At 39.2% G+C, this 25,269-nt stretch overlaps 1 protein-coding gene across 6 annotated transcripts in view; it reads right to left on the bottom strand.

The window, feature by feature from the left end:
- RIC3 (RIC3 acetylcholine receptor chaperone) overlaps positions 1-25,269 on the bottom strand; it is a 56,806-nt gene that overhangs the window by 18,698 nt on the left and 12,839 nt on the right. For 2 of the 6 annotated variants that reach the window (XM_023189895.2, XM_023189896.2), the window contains exons 2-6: positions 21,190-21,238; positions 12,590-12,816; positions 10,876-10,954; positions 9,957-10,050; positions 1,320-1,465 (exon numbers count right to left, since the gene is read on the bottom strand). In XM_023189895.2, the coding sequence (XP_023045663.1) occupies positions 1,320-1,465; positions 9,957-10,050; positions 10,876-10,954; positions 12,590-12,793 (523 nt within the window). In that variant the 5' untranslated portion in view covers positions 12,794-12,816; positions 21,190-21,238. Of the gene's footprint in view, positions 1-1,319; positions 1,469-9,956; positions 10,051-10,875; positions 10,955-12,589; positions 12,817-21,189; positions 21,239-25,269 lie in introns of all 6 variants that reach the window. The other 4 variants (XR_002725840.2, XM_023189891.2, XM_023189893.1 and 1 more) reach the window with 3 other exon arrangements.

Here is a 25,269-nt window from a genome sequence, read left to right as displayed (position 1 = left end):
ATATATATATATATATATATATAAAGGCAAGCTACAGAAAATATTTGCAAAATACAGAAACGACAAATAACTTGTACTCAGAAGATATAAAGAACTCTTGCAACCTAACAAGAACCTAATCAACCCAATTTAAAAACTGGCAAACAATTTGAACACACACTTCAAAGATATGCACATGGCAAATAAGCACATGAAAAAATGTTCATCATCATTAGTCATTGGAGAAAGGTAAATTAAAGTCACAATTAAGATATCATTTTACACTCACTAGAATAGATAAAATTAAAAAGACTGACAAGACCAAGTGTTACCAAGGATGTGGAGTAACTTCAATTGCCATACACTGCTGCTGGGAATGGAAAAAGAAGAGCTACTTAGGAAAGCAGGTTGACAGTTTCTAATAAAGTTAAACATGTGGTCAGGCATGGTGGCCCATGCCTATAATCCCAGCACTTTGAGGGGCTGAGGCAGCTGGATCACTTGAGGTCAGGAGTTCAAGACCAGCCTGGCCAACATGATGAAACCCTGTCTCTACTAAAAATACAAAAATTAGCCAGGTGTGGTGCCAGGCACCTGTAATCACAGCTTCTTGGGAGGCTGAGGCAGGAGAATCACTTGAACCCAGGAGGCAGAGGTTGCAGCAAGCTGAGATTGCTCTGCTGCACTCCAGCCTGGGTGACGAAGTGAGACTGTCTTGAAAAACAACAACAAAAAAAGTTAAATATACAATTACCTTAAACCCAGAAATCTCACTCCTAAGTATAGACCCAAAAGAAATACAAATATATGTTCAAAGACTCATATGCAGAAGTTTATAGCTGCTTGAGTCATAAGAGTGAAAAGGTAGGAATAACCCAAATGTTCCTCAACTGGTGAATGGACAAATTATGGTATAAGCAAATAACTGACTACTACTCAGCGAGAGAAAAAGTATGGATACACTCAATAACAAACATGAATGTCAAAAGTACTACGCTAAATCAAAGAAGCCAATGAGCATATGCAGTATAATCCACTTACACAGAAAAGGCAAAACTAAAGGTACAGAAAGCACTTCAGTTGTTGCCAGGGGCAGGAGAAGGGCATTAGCTACAAAGAAGGGGGAGCTTTCTGGGGTGATGGAAATGTTCTTTATCAAAATTATGGTGTGATTATACAAACTCTATACATTTGTCAAAACTCATCCAACTGTACATTTAAAACTGGTTAATATTCCTGTTTATATATTATACCTCAATAATGAAGCTAATTGTTAAAAAATCTGTATGATCTCTTTTCTGGGCTGACAGCTAATAAAAAAATGAGAAGACACTGTTTACCTTCCCAGTCCTCCATGTAAGGAGCCTCCTCAGCTTCTTTCTCTGGAGAAAATCTGTCAATGAATTTTCCTTCTTTCATGACCCTGGTGATTTCTCGGAGCTGATGTAGCAACCGTTTCTCTTGGTCAGAAGTCACAGTCTGTGTTCTGCTTAGAAATATCAGACAATCCAACCATTTAGTGGTAAATACTCCTAGGCAACAGACATAAACATCACTATGGTCTGTCTGGATACTGGAATAGAAAGTGCAATTGCAGCAGATAATTATTCTAGGAATTGATCCTCCAACTGCATAGCTGGGAACTAGAGATGTTAGTCCAATGTTTTGATTTTATAAATGGGAAAACTAAAGCCCAGAATAAAGTGATTGCCCAAGGTCCCGAAATTAGTTATTGTCAATACTAGGACCAGACCCCAGATGTCTCAGCTTTCAGTTCAGTGTTTTTTCAGTGTATCTCAATGCCCCGATTCTCAATCGCTTAACAATTTCACTGTTATTCACACTACTCCATTTACTACAAGCCACTTTTCTCTGAAGCAAGGTCATCAAAGGAAAATGTTCTAGGCCATTAGCGTCAACCAGGAAAATTTATGCTACTAGAAATCACCAGGCTTAATTTACTTGTGCAGGTATAAGGATAGATTCTAAAATTTCAGAGGTGGGTAATTTTGAAAACTCAATCATCTAGACTAGAGAAATTGGGGAAACTGGGGTCCACAGAGGAGAAATATTGTTTATATATTCATACTGCCACTTAATGGAAGCACTATAACTAAAACCATCCAGGCTTCTGATCACATTCTGTGCAATTCTTGAAGCACAGTGCTCAAGTTCCATATTTTGGAAAACCTGGTTTGAATCCCAACTTAGTTGTGTGGCTCTGGCAAATATCTGCAAAAATAACGTGAGACTCAAGGATAACAGTATGATTATTTTCTTTTAGAGGAAAGCACTGCATCACACTGTTAGGGAAACAAGGTCCTACTTAGAAGACTGATAACTATCTGCTTTGAGTCCAGTTTTATCTAGCAGCAGGATTTAATGGAGGCTACTTATTCTCCTCTTAAAACCCAAACACAAGTTAATACAACACTTACAAAGGAAAAATGATGTACTCTGTACCGCCTGTGGAGATGGTCATCTATTTTTCTAACAGCCAGTTCTGAGCCTGCACTCATTTCTATGCTCAGTCTAACTTTAGCCTTAATGATTAATAAGGAAAATGAAAAGAGTATTTCTCCTTTCAACATGAAGATAGTAACTGAGGAAAATGAAGAGCCAACATTACCAGAGACCTCAGTGAAAGGAAAAACGGAAACACCATGAGTTCCACTTCTTCCACACCAAGTAGCTTCAAAGCCATGAACTACTAAAGATGCCCGCCTGTTCCACATTCAGCTAAAATCCTATACTTACAGGGCCTCTGACAGCTCTATTCTTCCCATCAGTACAGGAGTCCTGACTCTCCAAAACTGCTCATCTGTCCCACATAACCCCTATTTCTTACTGTTAAAACAACCCACTTTCTGTGAGGCTTCTGGGGCCGACTAGAAGAGCTTACCTGCCTATCACAAACTCTTGTCTCTTCAGGTGGCACATGTTACTTTTCCAGACTGTACACAGGGCATTCTGATCTTCAATGAACGAAACAGTCTTAATTCTGTTTCCTAAGTCATGGGAAATCAGAAGCCCTTATCCTAAAAGAGGATGGGTAGACTAGAGGAAGCAGAACAGACAAGAGCTTTCCCAGAGAACTCCAAACCAAAGCATCCTCATTTCACTCTAAACAAGTATACCTTTATTGTTCATATCTGGCATTATGCATTAATCATGGTCTACTTTATGATATATTCTGAATTTATTGCAATGAATATTTTCATGGATTCCTTATCATCTCAACTTGGTTTGATACTCCTAGAGGGCAGTAATAATTAAGTTGACAACAGTATAGGCACAATGCCATGATCACTATTAAAAGCTCAATAATTATGTGTTAGTTTGATTGATCCCCATTTCCTCACCATCCATTATTTTCTTCCACCTTCCTGAATTCTGGATTCCATTCTATCATTTTACCAAAAGTTGCAAAAACTTTTACTCCTAAGTGATTTTCACTTTACTAAGTCCAAGGGTCTTTTTCTCACATTTCATTCTTCTTGACTTCTCTATACTATAGACCATCCTCTGCTTGAAACCTCCTCCTCCCTTAGCTATTGAGACATTTGTATTCCTCCCACTTCTTTAACCATTCCTTTTATCTATGACCCTGGCTCACTTTCTTCCACCCACCTCCCAAAACAATTTTCCCGAGACTCAATCCTAGGACTCTCATTTCTCCATTCTTATAATCATGCCCTCAGGAAGCTGACCCAGTATCACAGATTAGACCATCACCTCTACAGAAAAGATGTCCTAATGCTACTATTAATCTTGACTTTTCACACAAATTCCCATCTCACAACTCCAGTAATTTCCTGGGCATTTCCACTTGGAGGCCTTGCAACTATGTTAAAGTTAATCTTAAATTCACCTCCTGACACCAGGTCCCAGTTGGCTCAGAATCGTGAGCAACTCCATGAACAGGAAGACCAGAAGAGGCTGAGTATGGAAGATTCTAAGATGATAGAAAAATAAAAGGTCACAGTTGGGAAATAGCCACACCAGAATTTTGAATTCTGTAAGCCCAGCAGAATCATCAAGTTCCAAATGCAAGAGTTAAGCACAGAGAATTAAACAGATGTTAATAACACTATTCATGGTTAGAACAGAACTCCGATCAGTAAAAGATTTCAGGATACTGCAGCAGAGTCTGATATGCCTCAAAGATTTGGTGATCTTACCTTTCTCCATGGAGATTTTCTCCATCTCTCACTCCCAGCCAGTGACTTCCAAACCTGAGCCCTTTGCTCTGACCTCAAGAACCAAATTTCCTATTGCTGTTTCATATTACACATGGATGTTCTGATGGCATCTCAGACATACTCAGTGCTGAACTTACGATCTCAACTCCAAAGCCTTATGTACTTTCCCTTCTTTTATATTTTATCTTGGTTAATGCCATAATCTTCCTTCCAGTTTGGCTGTAAATCTCCAATGCATCTCTATTTATTTATTCTTCTTCATTGCTCTTATCTGGTTAGTGGTTTTCTTTTGGGGAACCAACTCATCTTCCATTCACAGTGCAAAGGTTAGCATGAGCCATCCATCCCCCACCTCTCCTTCAAGGGTGGCCATGTGACCCATAGCTAATCATCACATTCCATCCCCTTGGCTGCAGGGATTGATTCAGGGATAGATATAGGACCCAAGTTGAGCCAACTTTACTTTTGGACCTTGAACACAGTGAAGCCTGAACTGAATACTTTGACATTAAATTCATCCTGGCAACAGTCCATGAGGAGACTGTCCCTTTGTTCCTGCTCCCTAAATGCGCAAAGCTGCTCTGTTACCACCCTTCCTGAAACCTGGATGTTCAGTTGTTCCTTTGACATTATGAGCTACCCCATATTCTTCCAATAAATTCTGCCTCCTCGTACTTCAAACTTTTTGCTAGCCAGAGTTGGCTGCTTGCAACCCAGAAACCTGATACAGCCTGTGATTTTTTTTCTTCCATTAGGTGCCCTTAACTTGGCCTCACTTTTCCACTCTCACTGGTCTATTTATTACCATTTGCTGAAACCTTTTCAATAATGTTCCAGCATACAGTCACTCTATATATTACTGTAAGAGTTATTTTTCTAAAGCATAGCAAATCGTGGTATTTCTCCTCAAAAGCCTTCAGAGTCAAAATAAGTGTGTGTTGTCGGGGGAGAGAGGAGCTAGGCAAACGAAAAAGTATATGCCAAGTCCAGAGGCAAAAACATACAGGTATTTTAGAGGAACAGCAAGTGGTCAGTGTGGCTGGACCACAGAGAGAGTGATGAAGAAAGATAAAGTAAGAGAGGTACAAAAGGTCAGGTCACTCAGGACCATGTAAGCTATGTTAAAAATTCTGTGCTTTTTCAAAATCAAAAGGGACCTGTTGAAGGATTAAAACAAAAGAGATAATCCATCTGTTTGGAAAACAGAAAGAAAACTGAAAGGTGGCAAAATTAGAGAAACCACATGAGACAGCTATGACCTATGTCAAAAACAGGTATTCATTCACTCACTCATGCACTCACTCACTCATTCTTTCTTCTGCTTCATCTAATATTTTTTTGGAGCCTTTTATGTGCCTGTGCTAAGCTCTACAGCTAAGAAAGATAATCCCTGACCTCACAGAGCCTACAGTCTTTTGCAGGGAGACAGGCTTATTAATTAAATAGAAATGACAAGACATGGTGATTAATGAGATATGGGAAGTAAAATAAAAGGTGAATCAAGGATAACATCTAATTTCTGCTTTGGGCAACCAAGTGGATGGTGAAGCCATTTGCTGAGATGGAAATTAAAGGTAGAGTAGGTTCACTTGGGGGATAGATGATTAATTCCATCTTGGACATTCATTCATTCAATAGATTATTTATCATGTGAGGAGGATAAAGGTAGGTATCTATGAGATATGTCCGGTGGGCTCTGCATATAGAGGTCAGGAATTGAAGTAAAGGACCTCAACAGAGAATGGTCATGATTTCCTCTTCTACCACAAAAGCGTACAAATGCTTATATCAAAAGTGAATAGGGGCCAGGCACAGTGGCTCACAACTGTAATCCCAGCACTTTGGGAGGCCAAGGTGGGCAGATCACCTGAGCCTGGCCAACATGGTGAACAACCTTGCCTCTACTAAAAATACAAAAATTAGCCAGATGTGGTGGTATGTGCCTGTAGTCCCAGCTACTTCGGAGGCTGAAGCACGAGAATCACTTGAACCTGGGAGGTGGAGGTCGCAGTGACCTGAGATCGCACCACAGCACTGTAGCCTGGGTAACAAAGAGAGACTCTATCCCAAAAAAAAAAAAAAAAAAAAAAGAATAGGTATTCTAATTCAATAAGTCTTTACTTAGTACCTACTAGACAAACACACTGAACAAAATAGGCTAAGTCTAGCCTCAAAGAGTTTACATTCCAGGAATTCATGGCAAAAATCTGTAGCCCCACGCATGTACTCAACATGCCCACCAGGGCACTTTGCTGCCAGAGGGTGCACCGTCCCTGCTTTTTTCATGGTCTGCTTGACCATACCATGCTTCTAGCAGGTAAACTGTTACAACTGGGCATGCTATTCCAGGAAGGAATACAGCCTGTGATAATTTTTTTCTTCCATTAGGTCCCCTTAATTTATCCCCACTTTTCTACTCTCACTGGCCTATTTCTTACCATTTGTTGAAACCTTTTCAATAACCTTCTAGCAGTAGTCACTCTACGTATTACTATAAGAGTTATTTTTCTAAAGCACAGCAAATCATGACATTTCTCCTCAAAAGCCTTCAGAGTCAAAATAAGTGTGTGTTATGGGGGAAGAGAGGACCGAAGTCATAAGGACAGAAATCAGGACACCTCACTTCTGATTCCTAGATCCTTTCCTTAGTCTTTGTGTCCTTGAGATGAACACTGTGCTTAATATCAGACAAAACATGGCACAAGACTGACATTCTAGGATGTTTCATTATTCAAATATGTGTACAGACCTACATCCCTCACAAGCAAAAGCTTTCTGAAAAGTTTTATTAGATAATATCAAAAACTTTCCCCATATTTCTGTTCTTACTTAAGCATTAAAGTTTCAGAAAGTTTCAGAAGCTGCAGAGTTTTCAAATTTTAAGCCAACATCCTGCAGTTATGGAATATTATATAAAAGGACCTAAGAGGCTGCAAATGAATGTGTCTTCTGCCTTACCCCCAGAAACCCAGAGATGTGATACAATTTTGATCTGACAGAGCAAATACTGGAATATTTTGGGCTTTTCTAATAATCATAGGAGCACAGACTTGTAAAGGAACAAATGCCACAGAAACTGAGGTTAAAGGACACAAACTGTAAGTATAAAAGGGAAAACATGTAGAAACATGGCGCTACGGTTTGAATATTTGTCTCCTCCTATACTCATGTTGAAACTTAACTGCCATTGCAACAGTATTAAGAGGTGGGGCCTTTATGAAGTGATTAGGACATGAGAGCAGAGCCCTCATGAACAGATTAATGCCATTATCTCAGTGGGTTCGTTATCCCAAGATGGGCTGTTATAAAGTGGGGCTGGCCTCTGGTGTTTCCCTCTTTCGCATGTGCTTGCTTGTCCTTCTGCCTTTCCATCATACGATGATGCAGCAAGAAGACCTTCACCAGATACCTCCTGTAAACCTTGGACTTCACAGCCTCCAGAACCGTGAGCTAAATAAACCTCCATTCTTTATAAATTACACAGTCTGTGGCATTCAGTTATACCAACAGAAAACATACAAACATATGGGCTGCTTAGCCCTTACAGTTTTTAGGGCATAAGTCCCATAGGGCCTACCTGTAAGGATAAAAGATGTTGGATTAAGGAGTGTCAGAGAGAAAAATCACATCTTAGAACTAAAAAATGAGAGATGTGGTAAAGAGCCAGAAGCCATGCTCTCTCCAGCGGGAAGACAGTTGCTCCCCAGTTCCAAAGAGGCAGGGTGGAAAAAGTTTTACACAATCTTTGCCATGCTGCAGGCTTCAATCAATATGTTCCCACAGAGTCCACACTTCAGCATCTTACAAAAAGTAAACATTTTGGGCCAGGACCTGTGGCCCCTGAAATGAGACAGTACAACTCCAGATGTAGTACAACAAGGAGATGTAAATCTGGCATGAAGAGGACAGACAGTAGTTAGAGGTTATAATATTACATCCGTGGCTTGGGCTATAGATAGATCATGTACATGGGTTGAATGGTAGAGTAATTTGAGTTAAGGGAGTCTGTTACTCAACAATAAATAAAAATAAGAAAATATCTTCATGTGGTCTCTTACCCCAAGCTCCAGGAGTTGGGTCTCCCAAGTGAGAGGTCCTGCCCACGGGTATTCATCTACGGTTTTCAAGACCCTTAGGTGTGGCCTGGGGTTTCCAATGGCCCAGGTGAGTGTACAGATATTTTTTCAGACCTAACTGTCTATAATAGCCTGGGTAGTTCTCCACCCAGACTGTAGGTGGCAGCTACATGGTTAGGGCAGAAAAGGCCAGAAAAGTATAATTGCACAAATTGGTTTAGTCACACTCATACAAATAGTCATATGTTAGATAATGTACACAAAGCATTTAGTTCAGAGTGTGGTCCTTAGTAAGTGTTCGATAAATATCAATTATTATTATACACTCACAAAGATATATTCATGTATCTATACAACTTTGGGAAACATTCCAGATAGTAACTCTGCTTTCCAGATAAAAAGAAGGTCAAGGCTCCTGGGCCCACACAGGCAAGGTTCATCCTTATAAATGTCATTTCAACAGCACTGCAGATGTTGCAGGGAAATGCCACGTCAGGAGGCTGCAATCTGAGGATACCCACTCTCTTGTATCCAGCCAAACAGAGGCAAGGCTGAAGCCAGTGAACACAGAAAGGGCACAGGGTACTAGCACTATAAAGGATGGCAAATACAGGCTAAGATAGAGCAACGAATTTCTTGGGGCAAAAAGTACACAGTGTGCCCACAAAGATGCAGGAGGGACATTTCAACACTTCCTTCTGCATGGGATTCTGCCACTCACCCTAACATTCTCCCTCCATCCTTGCCAGAAGACCTAGCTGAAACTGAACCCCTCTTTGTCCTCAATCTTACATTCTGGTATTTTTTTCCTGGCCTTTCTACATCCATGTTTTCTTGGTGGTTGTCCACTTCTATCAACGTCCTGAAGCCACCTTTTCAGATCCTCAGCCACCTTAGTAGCAAGAGGAGTATCTTCCCTTTGGGACATTCTAAATGGCTAGTTTGGCTCTTAACATCTAATTTACATGTCTAAGTCTGTGCTGGCACAGTTGACACAAACATGAATGCCTAATGTGATCACACTAGCTCTCTTCTCTCATTTTGTCTCAAGTAGAAAGCATCATGTTCAATAACCTGGTTTTACTTAAAATTATACCTATTTTAGACAGCTAGGAAAGTTTCTTTCTTAAATCCTAGTTATTTCACCCCATAGGATTTACTCACAAATTTATTCACTTTCACAATAATTTGCACAACACTAAACTTTTGAAAACTAAGATTGCTTGACAGTATGTGAATGAAAAATGTTAAATGATAAAGAATACGTAAATGACACATTCACAATTTAAAAACTGACAATACATAAAATGAAAATAAGTGGTCTATTTATCCAAAAAAAGCATAATTTTGAATTTTCTTTTCTTTTTTTGAGAGAGAATTTTGCTCTTGTTGCCCAGGCTAGAGTGCAAGGGCACAATCTCGGTTCACTGCAACCTCTGCCTCCCAAGTTCAAGCGATTCTCCTGCCTCAGCCTCTCAAGTAGCTGGAATTACAGGTGTGCACCACCATGCCTGGCTAATTTTGTATTTTCAGTAGAAACGGTTTCATCATGTTGGTCAGGATGGTCTCAAACTCCTGACCTCAGATGATCCACCCACCTCGGCCTCCCGAAGTGGGATTCCAGGCCTCAGCCACCGCTCCCAGCCTGAACTGATTTTCTAAATGAGAATAGTCTGAGTCCTGTTACATGATAACCTACCTCTCACCATTAGGTCCCACTCTGTTGATTAATTTTTCCATGGCTGCTTCTGTCTCTTTCAGTTTTTCTTGCAGTTGAGCAAGCTCAAAACTGGCTGAAAAATAAGCAACAGTCTAAGAACCATCACAGACAACTCCCTAAACCTGTTAAAGAGACCACAAATGTTTAAAAAACTATTGTACTGTTGCACTTCCCATTACTATCTCATTGAAGAACACAGCAGTTTTATTGAAGGATTCTGTGAATATTTAAGATTTCCAAAAAGGATGCAAAGTGTGACTGGGATATTTAGTTTCATAGAAAATCCAGAAGTAAGTCCAAAAAGCAGTTACAGCCCAGATAAACATGATTTCCTGCAATGCTTTTGCCAAGTCTCTTTTTTGTGTGTGGAAAATTTTTCATAGGTTATTTTCCTGACATACATTCTAGTCTATAGATTCTTTGAGGAAAGAGCCATGGTGCATAAATTTAATTTCCCCAGAGAACACAGAATATTCTAGTTGTGTAATAAGTATCTGATGGCCATGTTTCAAGAGTCAGAAGTGTTAAACTCTTTCCCTAGATCTAAAAACTGATTTTGGCAATGATATGATTTCTCTGCCTCCATTTTCCTCTCTGCTACCCATATTTTGAAGTCTGCAAATGAGAAGTAATTCATTCCAAATGTGAAATATTAATTTGCTAATACATAAAAAAGTGAACTGATGGTTCTGTACTTTTTGTAACTATCCCTCCCTTAAAACCCCAACATCAATATAAAAACTTTTGAGAATTCCCAGAACTAAGGCAAAAATGGCATCAGATTACTTTAGAGCAACTTTTGAGAAATGCTTTTAAGACATACCCACAGACTGTCCCTGTGGCTATAAAACTGTTTGACTCAATAATACCTGTGAATATACTGAGAAGGGGCACTTACTAATTTTCCTGTGGGTGTTTCCAGGTGTGGCAGTAGAGCATTTCCCACCATCCTCTGCGGTTGTTTTCCCCTTTGAGAGCTGAGAATTGAAGGAGGTATAGCACATCAACAGCAACTCAGAACCTCAAAGTCACGGAAACCCTCATATCAAGTAAAAAAAAAAAAGGCTGGGAAACAAAAATCAAGTCAGAAATGAAATCAAATAGCAACACTAGAGAAATATCTCAAAAAAAAAAAAAAAAAAAAAAAACACCAAAAGATAAGAAGGTTTCCAAGTAAAAAATTATCAAGGCACAAGTGTAAACAGTAAAGTAGAGGTTCCTCTTCAAAGAGACTTTCCTCCCCATCTAATTAGGAATAGTAACTTCTCTTAGAAGCAAAATTTATTCAAGGACCTGTGCTAACATGCTTAGATATCTGCTAGCTGCAATAAAGAAATCACGGTACTTTATATTCTTAGCTCCCACAATTTAGCCTAAATATTTGCCCTGGCATGCTTATACTGGTCCAAGCAAGCATTAGGTCATAGCCTGTTCCTCATCCTTATTTGAAGGTGTTTTTACCTTTTTCAGCGTTCCACAAGTTACTTCCTCCTTCCTTTGTTCTCCTCTGCCTTTGCCTCTTTTAAAAAGTTCTAAGTCACTAGCCAATCAGCACAAATACAGAATGTGAGGTCCCGTTCCAACCAATGGAAACCGGGCACAGCAGTAAGGTGGATGCATGAGGTTATAAATGACCGTCTCCTTTGTTCGGTGTACTCTCGTGGCAAAACTGCTGGTGAGTATAACCTTTCTGCAGAAAGTAAAAATGGCCTTGCTGAGGAAATTAAATTTATGTTCAAGTGCTATTTCTTTACGGCACCAGGGAACAAGCATTTCTAACACAAGGAAAAAATCTCCCTACAGGTCATCTTTCTTGCTCATGCTCATCTAAAATGGATGTGTGGCACCCTACAGGCATTCTTACAGACTCAACTCAGACTGCCTGCAGAATTCCTGGGCAAGAAAGAACTCATCTTATTGAAGCTTACTCTAGACAGGAGGGCAAAGTGAAGCTTCTGCCTCTACTTCACAGTACAGGGGCCCGGCACCTGCAAAGGCCTGCCTGGAGGTGGAACGTAACTGAGGGTCTGCTTTAAAGAACCCACACCCATGTCTCCCCAGAGCTAGGAAATATCAGGCTTAATTTCAGGATGGACAGTTCTGTCTTAGGAGAATTGTTGGAGATAATATTAAAAACAGCATCTCATATTCCTGTGGAGAAAAAAGGAGGATAAAGTGTGTTATTCGGCCTTAACAATGGCTATTTGGAAATCACTGTGCCAATTCCAATATGTTCTTCTTAGAAAATCTTTATTCCTTTTCAGCCTGTAAAGATGTTCAATTTTTTGTTTGTTTGTTTGTTTGTTTTTGGTGGGGGACTGCTTTGAATTGTATCACTCACTGGATTAAGAACCAAAAGATCCAGGTTCAAGTCCTAGTTCTGCCTTGTTAGTTGTGAATTTTGGGGCAAAACACTTAAACACTGAGTAAATATTTCTTATGTGAAACTGAAATAATGGCTATCCTAAGTACCTCACGAAGAGGAGGCAAGATTTAAAGAGATGATGGACTTGAAATAATTTTATAAACTGTAAAAAGTTTTAATGTAGACTGATTTTTATTGCCATATTATATTTTCATTGATATAATATGATTAGGATGATTCTACTTACCTTAAATAGAATGTACAGTATATATAAAAAAATCCCAAAACCGTAGATTGGAATAATCTGCCCCATCAGGCCTCTTCCACTACTTCCTCCTCCAGCACCTCCGCCTGATCCTTTAGCCTTTGCAAATGCCTCTGCAAGGTGAGGCCTCTGGAAACGAGCCCCAGGAGTCTGGCCACCTGTGGGTACCTGGTGATGATGCATCATAGGAGGAAATCGGCCCAATTTTCCTGAGAAAATAATAATCAGTTTTTATCTCTTCTACTACTTTAAAGATGGCTATCATGAAAACACCAAATCATTAAGGTATAAATAACAGAAGCCAACTCAAACTAAGTTTAAGAAAAAAAAAAGGGAACTTAATTAAAAGGATATAGAGGTATCACACAGATCCTAAATATGATGTGATCATCTCTAGTTGTTCACCAAACCCATTTTCTCATCCTTCTGGGTCCTTAGCTAGACCACATTTTTCAGACTCCCATACAGTTAAATATGCCCATGTAACTGAGTTCCAGCCAAGGAATGTGAATAACTGTGCTAGCTCAAGGCCTGGCCTATAAAACCTCCCTTGTTATTCAACTCCATGATCATCACTCTTCTGCAGCATGGATGCTGACACCAAGGGGGACCTTGGAAGCCATGGGCAGAAAACGGCAAAACCTCCATCAACCTGGACTAACCTAAATAACTACGTAGTACAGAGCCCTCCACTGCTGCCACCTCACTTAGAGTCATCTGGATCTGTCTGTATGAGTGAGAAATCAATTTCTATTGTGTTAGGGTCATTACACACTGTGGAATCTATTTGTTACAGCAGTTAGCCACCCCTAACTAATACAGATAAGAAAATACAATGCAGTCTCAGGAGAAAAGAGAACTAGAAACTGGAAAGCCGTCAGGATCCAGGACAGTTACTTTCACATTCTAGCTCAATCTCTCTCCCTCTCTATGGGATTGTAAGGTTTTTTCTTTGTTTTTCTGTGCACATCTTCTTTATTCCTTCTCTGCAGACCATTTCTCTAGCTTCTTTGTGAATACAGGGGAAGATGGCCACTCCCACCCCTCAATCTGCATGTTCTTCAACAGCCTAGCTGAGACATCCTAATTTGGAATTCCTTGGAGGAAGACTTTAAGTACTCAGCTTGGGTAGGTATACATCTCTTTCCAATCAGCTATAGCTAAGCAGACAGGATTAATGTAGCACAAACAGGGTGTAAAAGGGGCTCAATCTAGTGAGTGGAAGAGCAGGGATTGGAGGGAGGGGCGAGGGGCAGAGGCAAGGGGAGGTGTTACAACTATTTTCTTGCATTTTTTTTTCCTCCATCAAGAGCAGTCAAAAGTAAACACCAATCTCCAGAAAGGAATCTTCAAATGGCCAAATAAACAGGCTTGTATGAAAAACCACTGGGAGATAACATTACAGAACAGAAAATACTAGAGAGCATAAATAACACTCTAAATAACACTCTAAAAATAGAAATTAAAAAAATTGTTGGATTTGATGAACAAAATTGACAAAGATGTGGAGAGGCATTAATCCTCATGCACTGTGGGTAAGTGATACAGATATTCTGCCTAGTGATCTGGCTGTATATACACACCCAGTGATCCAATGATCCCACTCTGGTGAGTAAATCCCACAGAAAATCTCAAATAAGGTTATATATATGTGAATTACAGACTTCATAGACCTATGTGAGAATATTTGCTGTGACAATAGTGTAGTAGGAAGTTTGAAGTTAACACTCATTTCCTTAACTGGAAGAATGGAAAATCAAAATGGAGTGAATACAAATGTGGAATTCTACATAGCTTTGGAAACCACACTTTAGACATACCTACAGCAACATGAATACATCTTTAAAAAACATAGCATTAGGTTAAGAATAAGCAAATACCATTATGTAGGTTGAAAACACACACATAACGATATTATATATCTTTCAAGCAAATATGGATATAAAGACATAAACACATTAGAGTAGGTGCATATGAACAGGAAAGGGAACTGGAATGTGGGTTGAGGATAAAGGACTAAAAGAATAAAACAAGAAAGTAACTTGTACTAACAAAGTTAATAAAATGCTATAAACTCAGAACTGTCTTTAAGTTGTCGATGAAGAGTCAAACTCTAAAACATTTCAAGAGACTTATTCTGAGCTAAATACGAGTGACCATGGCCCATGACACAGCCCTCAGGAGGTCCTAAGAACATGTGCCCAAGGCGGTTAGGGTGCAGCTTGGTTTTATACATTTTAGAGAGGCATGAGACTTCAATCAAATACATTGGTTTGGTCCAGAAAGGGAGGATAATTTGAAGGGTGGGTGGGCGGGGGTGGGGGGTGCTTCTAGCCTATAGGTAGATTTTAAAATTTTCTGGTTGACAATTGGTTGAGTTTATCTAAAGACCTGGGATCAACAGAAAGGAAATGTTTAGGTTAAGATAAAGGGTTGTGGCAACCAGTTTTTCCAAGTTTTACTGTGCAGAAGCAGCTCTGAGCAGACTTCTGAGGGAGTAGGTTGTGAAATGTTTCTTACGTGAAAGGAAAATATGGGCCCCTTCAAGGTGGGGAATTGGTCCTGGCAAATCTGCCTCTCATTTCTGTTCAAAGTCATCTGTCTGCTTACTGAGATAGATGCATATCTGATTGCCTCCTTTGGAAAGGCTAATCAGAAATTCAAAAGAATGCAACCATTCCTCTCTCACCTATTTGTGACCTGGAAGCCCCTTCACCACTTTAAGTCTTCCTGCCTTTGTTTCAAGTTATCCCGCCTTTCCAGACCAAACCAATGTATTTCTTACACATACTGACTGATGTATCATGTCTCCCTAAAATGTACAAAACTAAGCTGTGCCCTGACCACCTTGGGCACATGTTGTCAGGACTTTCTAAGGCCGTATCATGGACGCACGTCCTGAACCTTGGCAAAATAAACTTCCTAAATTAACTGAGATCTGTCTCAGATTTTGGGTGTTTACACTTATCAGACTTAAAAGGGTGCCTTAGTTGATTATCTCCTGGGTCTGAAAAGAAAGAAAGAAAAAACAGTGGGTGGAAAGGAGATTCACTATAGAATGTGAACCTTTCCCATAAGAGACAACCTTGCAGGGCAGTTTCAAGATATGGCAAGGAAATATATTTGTGGTTAAAATATTTTTATTTCTTTTCTTATTTGTTATGTGAAGTTATGCCAGAGTCAGGTGGGAAAGAGGGCTAGATTATATGGGGTGAAATAAAACCCCTCTGATGAGACTTCACAGTTTGTAGGGTGTGACTCCCAAGGCCGGTTAGATAGGAATTTGGGTAAGATTTTTTTTTTTTTTTTTTGAGCGGGAGTCTTGCTCTGTCACCGGGTTGAAGTGCAGTGGCACGATCTCGGCTCATTGCAACCTCCGACTCCCTGGTTCAACTGATTCTCCTGCCTCAGCCTCCCGAGTATCTGGGATTACAGGCATGCACCACCACGTCCAGCAAATTTTTGTGTTTTTAGTAGAAACAGGGTTTCACCATGTTGGCCAGGATGGTCTCGATCTCCTGACCTCATGATCTGCCCGCCTCGGTCTCCCAAAGTGCTGGGATTACAGGCATGAGCCCACTGCGCCTGGCCGAATTTGGGTAGGGTTTAAAAAAACAGAATTTAGTTCTCAAAGTCAACTCTGCTCCTGAGGTAAGAAAGAAGGTGGGTGGGCAGGCAGGCTTGGAAGTTGCCTTCTGCCTTGTATCCTTTCTCAGCCAAGCTCCACTCCAGTGATACTCCTTTTCTTCTCAATATTGACTTTAAGTGACATGGAAAATTTTGAAAATAAATACTTCTTTTTAAGAGTAGGTCAGCAACAGAAGCAGATCTTTAGACAGTAAAATAAGGAAATCCTTTGTTCTGGATGCTGGTGACTATGCCCCTTTTAAATTTTCAAGGATCTTAGTATATCAAATGATGAGTACTGGTTTTGGCTATCACGCACCTTCAAAAGCATGCCTGGTCAGCATTCAGGAAGCTAACTTTTCTCTTGAGAGAATCTGATTTATCAGGTGGCTAATGTTCAATAAACTAGATCTAATATTTGTAGTAATATGTTGTGGAACTTCACCTTACTGTGTTGAGAATACTATCTTCAAATCTGATATAAAACAAAAAATTTAAAAATTAAAAACAGGTAATTATATAAAAAGCATTATTTTGCATCTCTAAAATTTAAGAATGACATTACACATCTCCCCCAAAACTTTTATAGATCTGTCAGCCAGGAAGATTTATAGGATACCTATTATGTTCAAGATTCTGCCATATGCAAGAAAAGAAGAGAGCGATAAAGGTAATAGAAACAATAGTTCCCACATGGAACAATGCCTTCAAAACCAGAATATCTTAAACAAAGACATAAATAACAGCAGCAGCAGCAGCAGGGTGTCAAGGACCTTATTACTAGATAAACTAAATATTCAAGTATTGAAAAGATGCAAAATATTTATTTTAAAAAAAGAGGAGTTGGCTGGGCGTGGTGGCTCACGCCTGTAATCCCAGCATTTTGGGAGGCTGAGGCAGGCGGGTCACAAGGTCAGGAGATCAAGACCATCCTGGCTAACACAGTGAAACCCTCTCTCTACTAAAAATACAAAAAAAAAAAATTAGCCGGGATTAGTGGTGGGTGCCTGTAGTCCCAGCTACTCGGGAGGCTGAGGCAGGAGAATGGCGTGAACCCGGGAGGTGGAGCTTGCAGTGAGCCAAGATCGCACCACTGCGTTCCAGCCTGGGTGACAGAGCAAGACTCTCTCAAAAAATAAATAAAATAAAAAAATAACAAAAAGAGGAGTCAAATGGAGTCAATCACTGAAGGGAAAGAATAGGAGAGAAGCGAAAGCACACCAGGAGGAAAGAAAGAGTGTGTACATGAGATTGAGAACAAAGAAACCATTAAGTAGGACTTACTACCAAGTTAGTTTGGCCCCATTTAGGGAAGTAACAAGAGATAAGGAGACAGTAAAGATGGGGAGGAGTTAAAATGCTAACTTGTGTGGTATATAAATTTGATACAGTGAACATTGATGAGAAGTACTTGATGGGGATTAATCTAGCAGCTGAATATAGGGCCTAATACAGACAGAAACTAGGATCTGGGAAAACATCAAAAAGGCTATTATAGTAATTTAGCACTGAGATGCAAATCTCTGAGGTGGTGGCTAGAACTATAAAAAGGAAAGGATAGGTCCATAAACTGAAAATAAAATTCTAAGCCCACTAACTGACTGATGGGTCACCTCTTGGCCAAGGGGACCCCAGAGTAACCTTGAAAACTAAAGTCTTGGCTACGATGGGATTGGGGATTCCAACCCACCTCATTATACCCCTTCCCTCACAAACCACTATTAGCCTTTCTTCCCTAACTACCAAACAGAAACCAGCCATTTCAAAAAACTCCATCACTGCTATCAACCAACGACCTGATGCTGTCCCTCCTTTTTTGCCTGATAAGAGACTACCAACCACAGAATGGTTCTGGCTAGTCTACAGAGAATGCACAGTAAGAGTTTTCATGTCTTCTGCTTCACCTTTTGATGTCAGAGGGCTGAAAACTCCACTCTCTGACCACACTATTACTGCCATTTTGTGTGTATGAGACCCATGAAGGACATGCTTCTCCTTTCATAAATATGCATGACTTCCCCAACAGCTTATTGAATATGTATATATGGCCACCCTGCTCAGCATGAATTCCTGTTCCCTTTGCCCATCCCTCCAAGTGTGTGTTTCCGCTTATGGCTGGAGGCTACACTTCCCAGCCTATCAGAATGGCCACCCTGAAGGTTGTAACCCTTTATAAGAAATAAAGTCTCCTCTTCTCTTCTGAATTTATAAATCATATTTTTTAAGTTAACATGTCCAAGGTCTATTAATTACCATGTAATCAGCGCCATTTAACACTGAACAAAATATAGAGCTCATGAAGGAGGAGTCAGAAAACTCCAAGATCAAGAGTTTAAGATAGAGAAGATAATAAAGAAACTTGGAAGGCTTACTATTAGGGAACAATTGAATATATATTTTTCATACATTATATTCCAGGTGTTGATGGAATACAGAAAAAAATTTTTTATTATACTGCATTTAGGCTTAAGAGGAAACTCTAAGCTACCTAAATGACAAAGCTAATTAAAATTGAGTGAATGGTTCCCAATACCAAAAGGCTGGAAGAATATTGTATTTATGTGGAAAAAAGAGAAAGAAAAGAAAGATGCACTAGCCAAAGATGACTAGAAACAAACCAGTATCATAAAAGTCAGAGAGGGATAAAATTGAAGGCAACTGAGAAGCCTGGAAACAGATAAACTAATGGCAATCCTTGTTTTCAGACACAATATATTCTTGAGAAATGGATGGCCATAACATGAAATCCTGACTGTCCACCTGTTTAGACAATAACAGAAACCAAAGTACTACAAAGCCTCAGAGTCAAAGGGGGCCTTAAAAGTCATCCAGTCTTAATAAACAGTGTGGGGACAGCTAGATATTCACATGTAAAAGAAGAAAATTGGACCCCATCTCATATCATATACAAAAATTAACTCAAAATCGATTAAAGACCTAATTATAAGAGCTAAAACTTTAAAATCTTAGAGGAAAACATAGACATAAATTTTTGTGACTGTGGATTAGGGGTTTCTAAGGACACCAAAAGCACAAACAACAAAACAAAAGGTAGGCAAAGTTGATGTCATCAAAATTTAAAACTCTGGTGCTGCAAATGACACCATTAAGAAAGTGAAGACAACACATTGAGTGGGAGAAAATATTTGCTAATTATGCATCTGAAAAGGGTTAGTATCAAAATATATAAAGAATTCTTACCATACAACATTAAAAAGACAAATAACCCAAGTAAAAATGAGCAATTGTGGCCAGGTGCAGGGGCTCATGCTTGTAATCCCAGCACTTTGGGAGGCTGAGGTGGGCAGATCATTTGAGGTCAGGAGGTCAAGACCAGCCTGGCCAACATGGTGGAACCTCGTCTCTACTAAAAATACAAAAAAATTAGCTGGGCGTGGTGGTGCATGCCTGTAATTCCAGCTACTTGGGAGGCTGAGGCAGGAGAATCGCTTGAACCCAGGAGACGGAGGATGCAATGAGCAGAGATCACGCCATTGCACTCCAGCCTGGGTGACAGAAGTGAGACTAGGTCTCAAAAATTTCTCCAAAGAAGACAAACAAATGTCCAATAAGCACAGAAAAGGATGCTTAACACCACTGGCCACCAAGGAAATGCAAATTAAACTCACGAGGAGATACCACTTCACACTAACTAGGATGGCTATAATGAAAAAGATAATAGCAAGTGTTTGAGGTATGTAAAGAAAAAGGAACTCTCATATGCTGCTAGTGGGAACGTAAAACAGTGCAGCTGCTTTGGAAAACAGTCTGGCGGTTTCTCAAAAGGTTAAACACAGAGGAACCATATGACCCAGAAATTCCACTCTTAGGTATACACCCAGGAATATACTCACATAAAAACTTGTACAAATGTTCACAGCGGCATTATTCATAGTATCTAAATGTCCATCAACTGATGAATGGATAAACAAAATGTAGTATATCCACACAACACAGTATTATCCAGTCATAAAAAGGAATAAAGTACTGATCCAGTTCACATGGGTGAACTCTGAAAATATTGTAAGTGAATACAGCCAGTCATGGAAAACCACATATTACATGGTTCCATTAAAATGAAATATCCAGAATAGGCAAGTCTATAGAGACAGAAAGTAGACTAGTGATTACCTAGAGCTGGGATTTGGAGGGGTGCAGAGGAGGGAAAAAGTGACTGCCTAATGTGTATGAAGTTTTTGGTGGGGAGGTGTGTGATTTAAAAAGTTCTAAAATTGACTGTAGTGATAGTTGTACAACTCTATGAATATACTAAAAACTACACTGACTGTACATTTTAAATAGGTGAATTGCATGGTATGTAAATTCTTTCTCAACAAAACTTTTTTTTTAAAGCCAGCTAGTCTAATCACCTGTGTTTAATATGCTCATATGCTTCAAATTGTGGTCCTGATTCTGCTGTATACCACAGGATAGAAAACAATGCTTTCCCCAGGAAGTTCATGCTACCTCTACACAGCTCTGACTGATAGGACTGTCTTTATATAGAGTTGATGAATGAGCAACAGGAGTAAGAAAGAAAACAAAAAATAGGGTTTCAAAAAGCAACAATGAATGAATCATGATGAGGTCAGAAGAAACCTATGTTAGAACTGATTAAAGAAGTTATTGATAAAGAAACTTGTATAAGAATTAAGAAGGTTACTGATAATATCAAAGAGGTGTTGAAAAGTAAAAAATACTATTTTCAAAGACAGAAGAGAGATTTGGAGAGCAATGGAACATATAGACTAGATAGCAAAAAATATGTTTTATATCCTAGAAGAAATCTGAGTACTTTATATTTGGTATTATTGTTCACATATTTACTGCTGAGCACTAAACAATGTGACAGACACTGTGTCAGGCTCTGAGATTAGAATGACAAATAGAACAGGATCTCTGTCTTTAAAAAGAGCTTACAGACGAGCATAATTACAATGACATAGTAACTCTACCTTAACCGTCAAATCCAATGGCTTTTTCTCAGTTCTCACTCTTAATTTTCTGCAATACAAAAAAGTGATTATCATATAGTGGTCATTCAATAAATACTGGATTAATCTGAATAAATTCTTGACAATTTTTCCTGCCTTAATCTCTATGGCACATTACTCTTCTCTTTTCCCACTGTCCTTCAACCTATTCCTTCTCAATCTCTTTCACTGGTTCTTCTTTAATCCCCTTCCCCAATACTTTGTCTCAGCCTGTTCTTTCTTTATACTTTCCTTCGGCAAACTCATTTATTCAAGGAATACACTGGAATTTCCAAATGTGTACTTCTACTTCTAACTTTTCCCCCAAGCTCTTGTCTCTTATCTCTAAATTCAATTAGTATATGTCTTCTTGTATGTCTACCATCTCAAGCCTAAAAACGAACTCATCTTCACCTCCTAAAACCTGCTCTCCTCTTGCATTTCCTTTCTTTATAGATTCATTCTCTCCAACCTTTAGGCTTGAGACTTACAACATCTGCTACCTGTGACACTTAAGATGGTAGGCAAAAATGACAACACTGCATTTGGCAAAGATTTCTCTTCTCGTAAAGTTAACAGCCCTCAACAGGTAGCAACCTCACCTCTTGGATCTTGGTACCACCATGTTTCTTAAAACTGAATAGCCCAGAATCTATAAAAAGTTAATGATTATAAAACATTTGGAAATTTCTAGTGGGAATTTTTTTTTACAAAAGAAAAATTTGAAACTATGAAATATGCCAGGTATATAAAAGTATAGATAATTTATGAACACTTGTATGTCCACCGCCCAAATATAACTGAAGTCCCTTGTGTACTTTCCCCCCACACCCTCTCTGAGATAAACACCATTCTGATTTTGGTGCTTATTATTAGAATGCATGCTTTTAGATTTTACCGCATAACTATGCACCTATAAACAATATATCAGCTTCTATGAACAACATATAATATTGCCTTGAATGTTTTAAAACTTCATATTGTGGATAGGCAGTGGTGACGGTTGCACAACAATGTGAATGTACTTAACACTACTGAACTGTTTACCTCAAAATGCTTACCACAATTTAAAAAATTCCTTTATATTATGGGATTATATTGGACACAGGCTTCTCCAACTTTCCTCTTCTGTCTTTTTTTCCAGAGGGGGAATCAACACTTTGGCCAATAAATGTATCCATGTTGATATGTATAGCTCTAGCTGATTCATTTAAACTGCAATATAGCATCACACTGTATGATCATATTATAATTTATTTACCCCTTTTTCTGCTGATAAACATTTAGATTATTTTCAATTTTTCTCTATTACAAATGTTCTAGTTCATAGTTACATTACAAATAAGATGTGTTTTTTTAAGTTTGCTTTATTAAAAACAGCTAAAGAAATCAGAATAAAGATATCAGAACATAAAACTGTAGGTTTTCTAATCTAGAAAACAAAACAGCTGTGTGACTATCTCTATAGGTACTTCAATATTCCGTAAAAGGGAACGTGACTAAATCCTAATTGTTTATTGAAAGCTTTGCCCATATTTAGGTTTCCTTAATTATTAAAATTTAATCCCAGCATTTAGTGAGGCTGAGATGGGAAGATTGCTTAAGCCCAGGAGTTCAAGACCAGTCTGGGCAAGATGGCAAGACCTCCTCTCTACAAAACCTTTTATAAATCAGCCGGGTATGGTGGCATGCACCTGTAGTCCCAGCTATTCAGGAGGCTGAGGCAAAAGGACTGCTCAAGCCCAGGAGCTTCAGGCTGTGGTGTGATCAGCCTGGGCAACAGAAGGAGACCTCATCTCAAAAAAAAAAAAAAAAAAAAAATTCACTTAGGTTATCATTTAAGCTTAACTAAAAACTTAACGTTAATGGATTCTGGCCAGGTGAGGTGGCTCACGTCTGTAATCCCAGCACTTTGGGAGACCAAGGCGGGCAGATCACCCGAGGTCAGGGGTTTGAGACTGGCTTGGCCAACACAGTGAAACCCCGTCTTCACTAAAAATACAAAAATTAGCTGGGCATGGTGGCACATGCCTATAATCCCAGCTACTCAGGAGGCTAAGGCAGAAGAATCGCTTGAACCCAGGAGGCGGAGGTTGCAGTGAGCCAAAATCACGCCACTGCACTCCAGCCTGGGTGACAGTGAGAATCCGTCTCGAAAAAAATAATTAAAAAAAAATTAATGGATTTTACAAAGTGAAGCTCTACCTTCCTTTGTTAATAACCATACCTATTGCTAAAAACAAAAACAAAAACAAAAATTTCAGCACTGTTAACAAAAGAGTTTTCTGAAAGCAACATTAACTCATCTGCAGCATTTCATTCTTGGGGCAAATAAATCTATAAAGAACTGGACATGTTTCTATTTTAATAAAAAAATAGAAACAGCGGTTCAAAAAAGGTCTTAAGGGGGCCAGTTCCTTAAGACAGCCAAGCTTTTCCTTAAACGTTGATGAAGTTGTAGAGGCCATATTTGATTCAGTATCACTTAAAGTAGAAGCCAAGACAACAGCTGTTTCTTCCTCACCTGTCTCCTCCAAGGGCCCTATCTTCTTACATTTCCCTTCTACCTGATTCTGCTTTGTTCTCTACTGCTTTCACATTTTCTGCTAATTTAATCAGATTTTTTTCATCTTTTATTAACCTCTCCACTCTCAATCCATCCTATATATTACTAAAAGAGATCATTATGTATCTAAGTTGCTTAGCATAGGGCCAGATCCATATACTCAATACACATCAATTACCACTGTTTTGTTACCAGAATAATCTTCCTAAAGCACAATTCTAACTGGCCTTGCCATTTCTCTGATCAAAAGCTTCTAATGATTTCCACTGATGACAAGAGGCTGTATTACAGCAGAATGGAAGTAGCACATTGAAGTAGAATGAGTGCCACCTTTTCAGTCAGTTACTGGTTAAGATTGTGGCTGTGCCTCCAACTATTTCAGTGGAGGTTAAATTAATCTTTCTAGAGCTCACTTTAATCATCTGTAAAATGGGTATGATATCTACTTTCCAGGGTTTACAAGAATTACAGATTAAATAATATCATATATACAAAGCACCTAGCACATATAGTAGGTATATGACAAATTCTGATTTTCTCTCCCCACAAACTGAATTCCTAAACAACTGAATTCCATAATCTAACCCAAAAGTACCTCTTCACACTACCTTCCCATTACGTACCACTCATTTAGTCAAAACTAGGGTTCTCACCATGCTTTGAACCTGACTTTTATCTTCTTGCTTCTGAGCCTATGCTCACCCTCCAGTGGCTTTGCTTTCCTCTCCAACTCCACATATCTAAATCCGGCCAATCCTTCAAGGCCCAGGCCAGATACTGCCCCCACACCCCCAAAGCATTTTCTCATGCTACTCCCCATGCCTGTGAAACACACTGCTTGAGCCTCTTTAACTGCACTTACCACACTTGGCCGTATTCAAGAGTTTTATTAATGTGTCTTATGGCCTGTACTTAAAAATGAATTGGGAAACAAAAACAGGTAACATTTTCCACTAAGCACCATCTCCATCCGATTTTATTTGGTGTATATCATATCTGAGAAGAAGAAAAGCAGCCTCTAACATGCAAAAGTTGGCCTGCTATTATCAGCTAGGCATTGATACTGCCATAAGCTGGCTTGGTACTCACAGATAAGTTGTGGTGTTCTCCTGTTACACATAAGCAATTTCAGAACACCAACATTAGACAAGGCCATTCTGTGATCATGATGGATCAAGAAAAAAACAAGACCACTCTGTAATCTGTCTGAACACAGAGAAAACATGAATACTGTCCAAGCCACAAAACACCTAATATCCCCTAGTGCTGGTAATGTGAATGAGGGGGCTTCTTTATAAATTACAGCTTTAGTCTTTCTCTAGTTGGCCCTCCCTTTAGATAAACTGTTAAGATACCAGTCATAGAATTTGCCTTACTTCCCAAAAGCATCTAACTCAGAGTAATGTACCACATCCTTAAACCATCCTCCAGATCACCTAACACAAACCCACATCCTATAATGACTTTTTCTAACAGTGCCTTACTGAGATGCCCCA

Source organism: Piliocolobus tephrosceles, chromosome 13 (assembly GCF_002776525.5).
Source record: "Piliocolobus tephrosceles isolate RC106 chromosome 13, ASM277652v3, whole genome shotgun sequence".
Taxonomy (NCBI): Eukaryota; Metazoa; Chordata; class Mammalia; order Primates; family Cercopithecidae; genus Piliocolobus; species Piliocolobus tephrosceles.
This window is presented reverse-complemented; position numbering and strand designations above follow the sequence as displayed.